A 13231-nucleotide genomic window follows, 5' to 3' on the forward strand; every position below is an offset into this window, starting at 1 on the left:
TTAGCTATATTCCTTGTGCTGTGCAGTATATCCTTGTAGGTTATTTATTTTATACACAGATTTCAAGGAACAATAAATGGTGGGATATGACTGAGAAATACGTGGGGGAAACTAATGGAAGGTACGGTTTGATTTAGTAAGGTCTGTGTATGCAATTTCTCATCCTGGCGCTGACTCCTCATTTCTGGTGGTAGGAGTCACTCTTTCCCCCTGGTATGAGAAACCTCCCTTAACAGGGATTTATGACAGTAGAATTCTTTTGGGAGGCCTGCTTTTAGGCAGATAAGGGGAGTGCAGAGAAGGCCTCTTCCTGTATCTGTTGATTCTCAAATGCCTTCAGCTCAAAATAATTCTTATGCTGCAGTGACATATTTTGGACCCCTTCACCATGTTCCAAAACACAGTGTTTTTTACAAAAATAGGTGGTAGGCTTGTTTTGGCCTGTTGGCTTTTGTTTGCTGACCCGTGACGTAGAGCCCTGCGTGTGGGGCAGAGAAAAATCCCACTTACTTTGGCTCATCTAAAAGCCTGACTATAATATAGGATTGTTCTGGCTCTCGGGCTTTTATCATCTTGGCTATGTCTGGACAAATGGATTTGGTTAATTGAAGCTTAGGATATTCATTTAATCAGGCCTAGCAGCTGTTCTATTTGAGAAAACTTTGTGAGCAGTTTACCACATGTAATTGAAGGTAATAAAAAGACGTTGACACTCTCCTATTCGGCTTCAAAGGGGATATGTGAGAGTTGCCACTGTTTTTAAGGTAAAGTTGCCCCTACCATCAGGGAGATGTGTTGTTTTATGGATTAATCATAGGATGGTTTTGGGTTCTTAACTCTGTTGTTACTCCCTGCTCCATCTATGTTCAAAGAAAACCCAAATGTTCTTTTTTTAAAAACTCTGTTGGGTGCAGGGCTCACCCAAGTGAGAGGACTATCACAATGATACCAGGAAACTGTTTAGTGCCGGTGTGGCCAAATTATGATTTACCTGTACCAGAGTACTTTCCTTTTTTGGACTGGAAAAACTGCCCACCTTCAAGATACATGGAGTAGGTATTTTCTTTTTTTAAAAAAAATTAATTAATTAATTAATTTTTGGACTGCATTGGGTCTTCGTTGCTGTGTGCGGGCTTTCTCTAGTTGTGGCGAGCAGGGGCTACTCTTCATTGCGGTGCGCGGGCTTCTCATTGTGGTGGCTTCTCTTGTTGCAGAGCACGGGCTCTAGGCACGCGGGCTTCAGTAGTTGTGGCTCATGGGCTCTAGGGCGCAGGCTCAGTAGTTGTGGCGCACAGGCTTAGTTGCTCCACAGCATGTGGGATCCTCCCGGACCAGGGCTCGAACCCGTGTCCCCTGCATTGGCAGGCGGATTCCCAACCACTGCGCCACCGGGGAAGTCCTGGCGTAGGTACTTTCAAGGGAGGCGATGGATGGATGGAGCTGCTTTATAATTTGGAACATACCTTCTTAGAATGTTGTCCATATCGGAGAGAAATGGGGATTGTCTGCTACACTGGGACATTATTCAGGCAGGGTTAAGGGTGGAAGACCTGAAATCTGAGCATTCCTGTCTTCCAGCTTTCGCAAAATCAGAACTATGACTTGCACTTAAAAAGCCCTGTGATTCATGGGGGGCGCTTATCTATTCTCCCCCCAGCATGATGCATGAGCCTGTGAACCACACCCGAAAGCAATTTGCAGAATTAAAGTTTTTTGAAGACTCATGATAAATCATTGCCATTCTTATCAAGAAGGTGAAATTTGATTTGTCAGATGACTGCATTGTTATTATTTGTGGAATTCAGAAAGCCCCAAAGGATATTAAAGCCTGTTCTCCAGCCTAATTTTCATTAATACCATTAGCTCTGCTTAGGAGAATATCTTCAGCCAGGACGTCTACACTAGTCAATCATTTGTTTGGCATTATGGAAATTGCTACTGTTTTGAAGGATAGTGTAATTCATGTACAGTCTCCTGAACTTCCAATGCTTAAAGCTCAGAATTTTGATTGATGTTTAATAGTTATTGTAGAACTCATGAGAGAAAACGAGACCTTGGCGTGGTTAAGCCTGACTGACGCTTTCACAGCTGTTGCAAGCGTTAAGAAAGTTGTGCTATAAATTGTTTGTAAAAGGGCAGTTGATCATCAATTGTTCCATTTTTTTCTTAAGTTAGTTAAATTAATAAAAGAGAAAAAAATATGCTAAGTGACTTAACTATGTAGAGGAAACACAAAGCTGTTTAATGAAGTGTTTAAAGTGATGCCTTTGATGTAGTACATGTAAGACATCTGAGAATTTTCCTGACTCTCCTAAATAGCCAGGTCAGTGGGGATTAAAACAAATGAGCTTTCTGTCTTGATTTCTGCCGATCAGCTTAATATTAAGTGGCTTTGAAAATTTAGGATAAAGCAGTCAAGCTAACCAATCTTTAAATCAGTTTGGTCATCTGTGTAAAAATTACATGTTGTTTCAGCGCTCACAGCCAAGTAAAGCAGAATTATGTTCGGTTCTGTTCTTCCCACCAGCACTATCAAGTTGTAGTGTACCTTGTGGAAAATTCTGGGAAGGAGGGGTGACTTGAGAGTTTAAATCATGTTGTGTTTTAAGTTTTCAGTGTTCCTTGCTTTTCTAGTTCATTTGTGATAGTTTTTCTCTCTCTCTCAAAGTAATAATCTTTACTTCATGAACTGTCTGTTGTCTCCACGGAAATTGTGATTTGTAAAGTTCTAGCCCTAAGACTTTAGGGCAAGGAATACACCCCCAAGTGACTAAGATTTGTTGCATGTACATGTTAGTAATAGCAAAGAGCAAAATAAAAACAAATATAAAACTTAATAGCTAAGCCATGCACACACACGCACACACCCCAGCCTGTTCAGCATGGATCACTTTAGCAAGCGCTGTTGAGCACTTACTGTGTACTAGACCCTGTGCCATTAATTGAGGCAACTCCATGAACAACCTACCCTCAGTGAATTATGTGTCAGCCCAGGAAACTGTGGCTCTTGAGCCATATTTAGCATGCTGCCTGTTTTTGTATGGCCTCCAAGCTAAGCAAGGATTTTACATCTTAAAATTGTTTTAAAGAGTCAAAAGAAGAGGAATATATCATGTTACATAAAAGTGATATGAGATTCAAATCTCAGTAGTGTCTGTAAATAAAGTTTTATTGGCATACAGCCACAGCCATTCATTTACGTGGTGTCCACGGCTGCTCTCCCAGGTACAATGCAGAGTTGAATAGTTGTGACAGAGACCATATGGCCTGCAGAGCTGAAAATATTTACCATCTGGCCCTTTACAGAAAAAGGTTATTAACCCCTGATCTAGGTAATCCAAGTTATCCTTTCCCAATTCCTTTGTTATCCAAATACTTCTTTCAGCTCTCTATTTCACTGCATTGGTATTAGAAGTAATTTTATCCACATTTTACAGATGAGGAAACTGAGGAACAGAGAGGTTCAGATAATTAGGATACTGCTCATACTTTGTAGTAGCGATTATGGCAAGTTGTCCTAGAATGTTTTTCTTCAGTCTTTTAATATAAATACAGTGAGGCCATGGATCGTCTTATATATTTTTATATTTCTTTAGCACTGAGGAGAGTCCTGAGCCTCAAGGTCATTCTCAATAAGTATTTGTTGTTTGATTGAAATAGCTTATATTAAAAAATACAGTTTTGGTTGCTGTCAAGAGTCAGTCCCGGGACTTCCCTGGCGGTGCAGTGGTTAAGAATCTGCCTGCCAATGCAGGGGACATGGGTTTGCTACCTGGTCTGGGAAGATCCCACATGCTGTGGAGCAATGAAGCCTGTGTGTCACAACTACTGAGCCTGCACTCTAGAGCCCGCGAGCCACGACTACTGAGCCTGCGCGCCACAACTGCTGAAACCCATGTGCTCTAGGGCCCATGTGCCACAACTACTGAGCCCACGTGCTGCAACTACTGAAGCCCGGGCGCCTAGGGCCTGTGCTCTACAGCAAGAGAAGCCACCGCAATGAGAAGCCTGCGCACCGCAACGAAGAGTAGCCCCCGCTCGCAGCAACTAGAGGAAGCCCGTGCGCAGCAATGAAGACTCAACACAACAAAGAAAAAAAAAAGTCAGTCCCAATGGATTTTTTTAAACAGATTTTATTTATTTATTTATTTATTTATTATTTTTGGCTGTGTCGAATCTTAGTTGTGGCCTGTGGGATCTTTTTGTTGTGGTGCGTGGGCTTCTCTCTGGTTGTGGCCTGCGGGCTCCAGAGTGCTTTGCCTCTGTAGTTGAGGCCCGTGGGCTCTCTAGTTGCTCTCTAGTGTGCGGGCTCGGTAGTTGTGGCTGTCAGGCTTAGTTGCCTCGTAGCATGTGGGATCTTAGTTCCCTGACCAGGGATCCAACCTGTGTCCCCTGCATTGGAACGTGGATTCTTAACCACTGGACCACCAGGGAAGTCCCAGTCCCACTGGATTTTAAACATTGCTCCATTCTCCAGAAAGTTCCCTAGGTTCTCAGAAAGTCTCTCTCTTTTTTCCCTCATGTTATCTCTTTTGGTAAGATCAGTTTATATGGAAATGTGCCTTGACGGGAGCAGCATTGAATGATGTTCTTGGTCATGTGTTAGACTATAACCTTTTATATTTTCTGATACTATTCTTGACATTGATCAGAATGGGTCTATCAACTAAATTACTCATTACATGAATCAGTATTTATTGAGCATTGATCACTTGCTATGTGCCCGGCACTGTATTCCATGTGGGGAACACAATGGGGATTAAGTGGAATAGGCCATTAGCTTGATTTGAGTAGTATCAGAAAGAAGGTTCTGACAGCTACAGAAACCTCCCTTATAATTTGATTTATCCCTTTGGTTAATGAACTACTCTTTTAAATACAGATATTTCTCCAGAGTTAATACATTAGATTGCTATTAGTCACTCACATCTTATAAATTAGTTTGAGGCCCCAATGACAGCTAATAGGTTAGCTGCCGTGAGGGGATAGCAGTTTTGATGGATGAGGAGGGAAGGGGGAGATGACTTTGGGGCACAGTGTATTGCCAAGGAAAGGCCAATTTTGGGTATGATCAGAGAGCAAGTGGTATGAACACACAGGGCCTGCTAGGTACTGGGAGGAACGGATACAGGCAAGAGAAAGGAAGGGAAAGCAGAAACCAAGATGGTGAATGCTAAAGGCAACCTTTTCTTTGATCTTTGCTAAGATCAGCTTTCATAGTGTTTCTTGTGTCCATTTTCTGAGGTGTGCAAATAGCGGCCCTCAGAAGAGTCCTCAGACTTCTGGGGGGATATGAATAGCCTGGGTTCTCCTGGCTCATGCTTAGAGCCTGGCTTTGCTCAGGAAATCTTCCACCGTGCTCCAAGCATCTCATGGGCACATCTGTCTCCCCATTGATCACAGGGTTGCTTCAACAGCCTTCCTCTCTCACTACGTTGTGTGGCCCCCTGAAACTTGACCTGTGACTAAAAAGAGTGACATTATCCCCCAGGGGAGTTCAGGTATTTGGTTAAGGATGTAATCTGGCCTGGGTTCCCCTAAGAGACCCTCCAAATAGGTACAGAACAGTGTTACTCCAGATCCTTGGAAGAAGTCATGTTTCTACTTTCTCTGTATAATCTACAGCCAACATTTATTCATCATGTACTCTGGACCAAGGCATAAAAAAGTGCTTTGTGTGCAATGTCATTGTGAATCCTTGCAGACAACCCAGTGAAGTATAGGTACTATTTTTTTTTCCCTCAGGCTATATCTGATGAAAAGGAGATCATGTTAGGATTACATTCAGCTACAGCTAGTAGAAAACATTATATATAATGCCTCAGACAAATAGGGATTTATTTTCCTCATGTCATAGAGGGGGAAGGGAGGCAGTTCATGCCTGATATGGTGGGCTCCAGATGGCACCAACTCTTCATTCCACCCTCTTTAGCATGTCGATTTCTTCCTCTTGTTTGTTACCCTGTGATTACAAGATGGCTGCCCTATCTCTGCCATTGCATCAGCATTGCAGGAAGGAGGAAGAGGAAAGACTAAAGTAGTGGTTCTTACCCAGCAGGCAGTTTTGCCCCTAGGGGACATTTGGCAATGTCTGAAGACATTTTTGGTTGTCACAAGTTGTGAGGTGGTGTTGCTAGTGGCATCTAGTATGTAGAAACCAAAGATGCTTCTAAACATCCTACAGGCTACAGGACAGCTCCCGCAGTAGGAATTACCTGGCCCCAAATGTCAATATTGCTAAGGTTGAGAAACCGTGGACTGCAGGCAGAGGGCACATGCCAGCGGAGTCTTCGTCTTTTAAAACAGATTCCTGGGAGTGCAACAAGGACTTTTGGTTATATGTCATTGGCCAAAATCTCATCCCGTAGCCAACTGTAACTGCAAACGAAGTTGGGTGATGCAGCTATTTTTTGTTGGGTCCAGTGTCATCCTGAGAAGAACTGGGGTCTGATAGTAAGGAAGGGAAAGGAATGTGGATATTGGATATATAATAGGCAGTATTTGCTTCAGAAAAGTTAAGTACTTTGCTCAGGGTCACACAGGTAGTGAAGATCATTTGAGCCTCCTTTATTGAGGAAGAAGGTCCAGTTGTCATGTGCAGCCCTTTCTGGAGGTCTTTGTGAATAAGGGAAAGAAATGCATGTACTGGTTATGGAAAGCTCTGGAGTTTTTGATCAGCCATAAGCAGACTGGGAAATATTTCTTGCAGGATATAGCATGCAGTCTGTTTTTTATTTATCCCACTGTTCTCTCAGTGTTTGCAGTGGAACTTGCCTTTCCTTCTTGTCCTTATAACCCATGGAGTAATTGATTTCAGGCCTGCTTCACTAATGCTTTTCCCTTCACAAGCCATCAAGCTATTGGTGCTTCATTTCTTCCATTCTGAAAAAATTAAAAAGTGATGTGATCATTATTTGCTTTAAAGGGTATATCAGAGTTTATTCAGGAAAATGGGTGCCCTTCTAAGCGTGTCAAGCGGAAAGATGTTTAATATGGGGATTTGGAGGCTTATGCAATCATCAGGAGGGCTGGGGAGTGAAGGGCAGAGCCTGCCAATGGTCTCTGCTGCCCGCACACGAAAGGGCTCTTCTCAGGAGAATGCTTGGAAGCTGCTGGCAAAGCGCTTTATCTGCTGTCTGCAGATGCCCGTGTGCCTGCCCATAGCTACCGGCAGCGAGTGAATAAATAGTGTCTCCTCCTCTACTTTTCCAGTCTCCTATGAGTGCTTCTCATTCACAGAGTCTAACCTGCAGTCATGTCCCATGGGGTTTTGGGAGATGTAGTTCTGAGGCTTCTCAGGGAAGAATGTAGAACGGGGTTGGGTGGGATGATGTGGAAGTGACAACAGACTGTCTGGCAGAAGGAGCATTTGGGTTTGAATAGAGGCATAACAACACAGCACATTTTTGGGGAAGAAGGGTATTCTTTCCAGATGTTGGCAGTGTTGCTACTAGTATTATTTATCTTTGTGTTCTTAGATGAATAGAGATTCTTTGTATCACCATTCTGGCTCTCTTCAAGTCATGGTGTTGCTAAATAAATAATAAAGGATTCAGTGACCTGCATATACAGTGCAGAAGGTAATATACTCTGTGCAGCTCTATAGTGCAGTGGGGGGGTCCCAGAGTGTGAGGTTTGAAAAACAATCCATAATTCACCAGCATGCTCTGGAAAGACCAGTGTTCAGAAAACAATTGTGGATGACTCAGCTTGTATACTTCTTTATTTTTTTTGAGACTATCTGGAGCTCTTTATTTGTTATAGTTATGTATATGACTTGTGGTGAGCTGATAAAGTATAGTGAGGAATTAAATACGAGGGAAGTACCAGAACAATCTCGGAACAAGGTAACCTGTAGACATATGATGTATTGTTTGATGTTGGGGGCGAGTTGTAACCTCTGGTTATCTGCTCTCTGGGTCATATCAGGCTTTCAGTGTAACTCACAGGGTTTTGAAGGCAAAATTTGATCTGTGCTATATTTGAGTCTCTGGAACAGCAAAACCCATTATGACTGTGTCCTGCGGCACTTGTAAAATCCTCTCTGAGTCTTGAGTTTCAAGTTTCTGCTGATATTTAATATTTGAATTATCTCAAGGCAGATAAGGAAAACATACTATCTTATTCTATTTATTTCTTGAGTGAAGAAAATTGAAAGGGACTGAAGGAAAAAACTCATTACTAAGAGCAGTGTGCAAAGGTCACTGGTTTTTGCTTTGCTGGAATAAAACCGATGTGTTGGGGGTTGCCTGGTGTCTTATGTTGGGTCTTCTTGAGGCAGAGCTGGAGATGAGGATGCGTGTGCAAGTGATTTATGATTTATTCAGCAAGTGCTCCCAGGAGAAACCAGCAAGGGAATGAGGGAAGCCAGACTGGGAAGGGTGAGAGATGGACCAGGGTGCCGTTTCAGGGGAAGTCTCAGATAGCCTGATCCTGTGGGGAACTCCAGAGGGCAAATTATACCTCACCCTGTGTCCTGAATTGAAGCAAAGGAGCTGGACTTTCATATTCCTGCTACAGGCTGTCATTGGCTAAGGGCTGCTGGGATGGCAGTGGAGATGGGGGCCCAAGGTAGATAAACTCCCAGGAGGAAACTGTTTTGAGTGCAGGCAAGGTGTCCTAGTAGCCCTAGGGCAGGCCTTCAGTCTCACGTGCTGGCCATTAGAAAGGAAAAAGAACATAGAAGCTGGGGAGGGATATGCTGAGGTGATAAAAGGGATCCCAGGGGATCTGGGCAGAGGCCTGACAGGGTACTTACTCTTTGAGTAAGCTGTTCTTTTGTTTTTGTGAAACCCTGAATCTGGGGAGAGGAGAGAGACAAAATTTCTTGAGAGCAAGGGTTGGCAAACCTTTTCTTTAAAATGCTAGAGAGTAAATATTTGAGGTTTTGTGAGCCAAAGGGTTTCTGTCCCAACTATTTAACTCTGCCGTTGTAGTGCAAAAGCAGCCATAGATTACATGTAAATGAGTGGGCGTGGCTGTGTTCCAATGAAACTTTATTTATAGAAACAGATTTGGGGTGGGGAGCCGGGGCAGAGAGTAGCTTTGGCCCATAGGCCATAGTTTGCCAGTCACTGCTGTGGAGGCTCCTTGTATGTGCCTATGTTTCCTTTATCCATTCCCTATAAACTGTAAAACAGGGAATAAGTAGTATGTCTATCAAAAGGATGGTTGTGATGCATCTTAAATTAGTCTGGACTCTCTACCTCCAATTTTTCTGGCATCCTGGCCATCATTCACGGAGTTGCACAGATAATTTCGCTGGAGGGTGACTCATCTCATTTTATTCCTGCTAAAAATATTTAGTTCTCTCTTGTCTGTAAAACAAAATATAGACTCTTAGCATGGCATTCAGGAATCCCTGTGATCTGGCCAAAGCTGGCTTTCTTGCATGGTTTTCTGTGTCCACCCCTCGTGCTTTCTTCTCCAGCTACAGGAAACTACTCACCATCTCTCTGACGTGCTCTTTGTTTTTCGCCTCCCTGACTTTGCCCCTGCTGTTTGCTCTCCTGGAATGTCCTTCCTCTCAGCTCTGCATTTTGAAATCCCATCCATTCTCTAAGACTCAGTTTGGTCACCTTCTCCATTAAGCATTTTCCCCATGAGGAAATAATCTCTGCTATGGACTTTGATAACAATATTGTCTATAAATAAAATTATTTATAGACAATATTGTCTATATCTAAACCTTTATTTATCTTGTATTATATAGTTATTTGCTACATTCACTATGCTTTTAGTATGCTGAGGGCAGGGACTAACTTAGATTTTTTTTTTTTTCTTTTTTGCCCTTCACAGTCAGTTACATATAGTAGATATTCAGTAAACAGAGTTTTCAGATGAAGGCTGCATTCCTGTGTCCTTTGATTATTAATGACTTAAGTGCTGAAACTCTGACATCATTTTTCTTTTTCTTTTTTATAGGCAAGAGCTGTTTTGGCAAAAGTTGGCTATCCTGAATTTATAATGAATGATACTCATGTTAATGAAGACCTCAAGGCAGTAAGTGCTAAATTTACTGTATTTTTTTTCGGGCAAGTTTTACTGGCCTCGGCCTTTCAGCTAACCCAAGTCCAGGCAGTTAAATCTGGTGGTGCCAAAAAGCACCAACTTTTGATTCATTCCTTGGCTAGATATCAGCCTCATTATGCCAGGCATATCACAAGATTTAGAGCAGATTCAAAATAAAGGAAGTGTCAGAAAGAATGTGTAGCTGAGTGGGTACCATAAAGCAAATGGACTTGGATTTGGTCTACTTTGATCATAAAGGAAAGAATTAAGCAAATTGAGTATTTTACAATTAGTGAGCATGTTCTAACGGTGAATGTATGATGTTTGTTGTTAAACAGTCTTTATGTGCTTCATTCATATTAAATGACTAGTAATAAATCTTGCCTGTTGGAAGTTAACTTCATTAAACTTTATGAGTGTTTTGGCAAACTAAGTGCATATACATATGACTCTATAATTTATTGTGAGTTGGATTGTATATTTGCAGTAAGTTACTGATGGAGGAATAGTAATTCTTTTTTATTCCAGTATTTTGGGACATATATTTTCCAGTAGATACATTCATTCCAGGCCTTTCTAATCATAACCACTGTTATTTTCCTTCCTACAGATAGTTCTGGTAAAGAACTTTTCTTCCTCACAAAAACCCCTGTTTTTATCATTCACTAGATTTTCTTGAAAAAGTAGTTTTTTGGAATTCATTAAATAACAGTGGTTCTGAGGTATAGCTCTTTCCTGAAACTGTGATTTAATAAGTTGCATATCTGTAAGCAATCCTAGCTTTATAGATGAACACTGGAATTTTATAAGATTATTCAAAAGTGAGTGAAAGCATTAATTAGAAAGTTTCTCAGTTGGGCTCCAAGATATAGCCTTCCAAAGTATTGATCCAGTTGCTGTGGAGGAAAATAATTGTGCTTCACAGTATCCCAAAGCTCAGACAGCCCATCTTATTATACATTGTTTTGATCCTGAAAAATCTCACTATTAGCATGATAATTAAAGATACTGACACATTTGCCACGTTCACGTAACATTATCTTTTAAGCCCCACACTGATCCTGTGAAATAGATGGTGTTTATCCCCATCTCGCAGAAAAGGACATAGAGACTCAAAGAAGTTAGGTGATTTCCTCAGTGCCATGCCAAGTGTCAGAGCCAGGACTGAAATCTGGGCCCAGGAAGCTCTACTTGTAATCAGAGAAGGGGTTTTGCAGGGTTCTTGTCAGGCAGCTCTGCTGGAGGAACAGAGGAGGAGTGAGTCGAAGAGTGGGTGGGAACTGCTTTCCCAGAGCTGGTTGGGATGGGATGAGTGAAGAGAAGGGAGGTCATACTGTTAAGTGACGAAGAAGTGATTCTTCCTCTTCCACTTGCTAGTTGTTTGATCTTGTGCAGGTTATTTTACTTCAGTTAGCATGCCTTTGATTATCTGGATACTGGAGATAATAATAACCAAGTCTTAGTATTTTTGAGAAGATTAAATGAGATTATGTAAATGTAAAAGCACCTAGCATAATGTGTGGCACATAAGTCGTCTCCCCATAAATGATAGCTATAACTTTGTTTATCAGTATGAGAACTATTGCTGCTAAGAAGGGCATCACCAGGGCACAAAGTACCTCAGCAGTAGAACCTGGATAATTACATGTGATTGGCAGATACTTGAAGAATGCAGGCGAGAATTTGAGAGGCAGTTTGGTGTAGTGGTTATGAACATGGACCCTGGAATCAAAGTGTCTGGAATTAAATCCCCATTCTGCCATTTCCTAGCTGTGCAACCTAGGGTAGGTTATGCCACCTCTCTGTGCCTCAGTTTCTTCATATCAAAATGGAGATAGTAATAATCCCTCCCTTATAGGGCTGCTATGAGGATCAGATAAGTTAACATATTTAAAGTATGTAGAATTGACCCTGGCACAGAGTAAGCACACTGTTAAGTGTTAGTTATGGCTTCTTCAGTTTTTCACTTATGATAGTAAATTATTTTGGTTTGGAAAGGTCATTACGAATTAACACATGCAGTATCCATGTGCCTGAAATTGATTTAAGAGGCTCTACAGATGGAACAGTCTCAGGCCTTAATCAAATAAGATAGCATTCAGGGCTCACTCACGGTGTTTAGTGGATCAGGTTTTTTTGGCAGTCTGCTGCTGTTTAAAGTGAATGCCCCAAGTTTAAGGATTCAATAAATGTAGTATCTTTTGTGAAAAGAAACCAGACGCCAAACAGGATGCAGTGTTAGGTGTATTTCCTCATGTCTCCAGGGCCTGAACTGAAGCCATTATATACCAAAATTTTTAAGTACTTTTGTGAAGAAATGGCTTTCACCCAACTCATTGCCGAAGCAGACACAATTACACCCAAGAGTTTCTAACAGTTTAAAAAAGACGGTGAAAAAATCCAAATACATGAAGTAAAAATACATTCATGATCAGAAACTGATAGAGGAAACGAATAAAACCCAACTGGAAGATAGGTAAAGGATGCTTGATGTGATAGTAATAGTGTCACCGAGGTTAATAGCAAAAGGACTAAAGTATTGCTGATACACAGTGGGACTGTGTTTTCAGTTTTGAGGAATATGTAGATAAGGACTACTGTTGGGCTTATGAGAAATTTCTGGTAATACAAGCTCTGAACATGACAGGCTGTTGCAAATGAAAAACAGCTTACTTTATCTGATGCAAGTGAAGGTGATTCATCAGGTACAAACACAAAAGGAAAGAGGATAGAGATTGGGGAATGGATTAGATGAAGGTCAAGGGAAAGGCTGAAAACTCAAGTTGGGCTCATATGGAGATAAGAGCAAATGGAAAAGAACTTAGAGGCAGATATAAAGAATTAGAAAAAAAAAATTTTTTTTTCTCTTCTGAGGATGACAGGGTAAACTGAGATACCCAGCAAAATACTGCTGAACAACAGTCTTTCTGTAGTCTTTGAAAAGAACAAGAAAAAGGATGTGCCCTTTATGTGAGCCCCCAGTAGCATGCAGGAAAGCCTACTAGTTAGCCTAAAAAGATGGGCATCAGTCCACGTTCAGATAAACCTTATAAGGTGTACCTGTACTGCTCTTTGATGGAGACAGATGCAAGAGTGAGTTGATACCAATTTTGGGAAGATTTCTGTATCAGCCAGGAAAGCCAAACCACATCAGGTATTTCAAAGAGAGGAGATATAATACAGGAAATAGGTTGGAATGCAAAAATCAGGAAGGCGAGGT

At 41.6% G+C, this 13231-nt stretch overlaps 1 protein-coding gene across 1 annotated transcript in view; it reads left to right on the forward strand.

Annotated features, from left to right (window-relative positions):
- Positions 1 to 13231, forward strand: part of PHEX (phosphate regulating endopeptidase X-linked) — a 198178-nt gene that overhangs the window by 123091 nt on the left and 61856 nt on the right. Inside the window, exon 13 of the mRNA XM_068533165.1 lies at positions 9925 to 10002. Within this exon, the coding sequence (XP_068389266.1) occupies positions 9925 to 10002 (78 nt within the window). The remainder of the gene's footprint in view (positions 1 to 9924; positions 10003 to 13231) is intronic.

The sequence above is a fragment of the Eschrichtius robustus genome, chromosome X (genome assembly GCF_028021215.1).
Source record: "Eschrichtius robustus isolate mEscRob2 chromosome X, mEscRob2.pri, whole genome shotgun sequence".
Lineage (NCBI taxonomy): Eukaryota > Metazoa > Chordata > Mammalia > Artiodactyla > Eschrichtiidae > Eschrichtius > Eschrichtius robustus.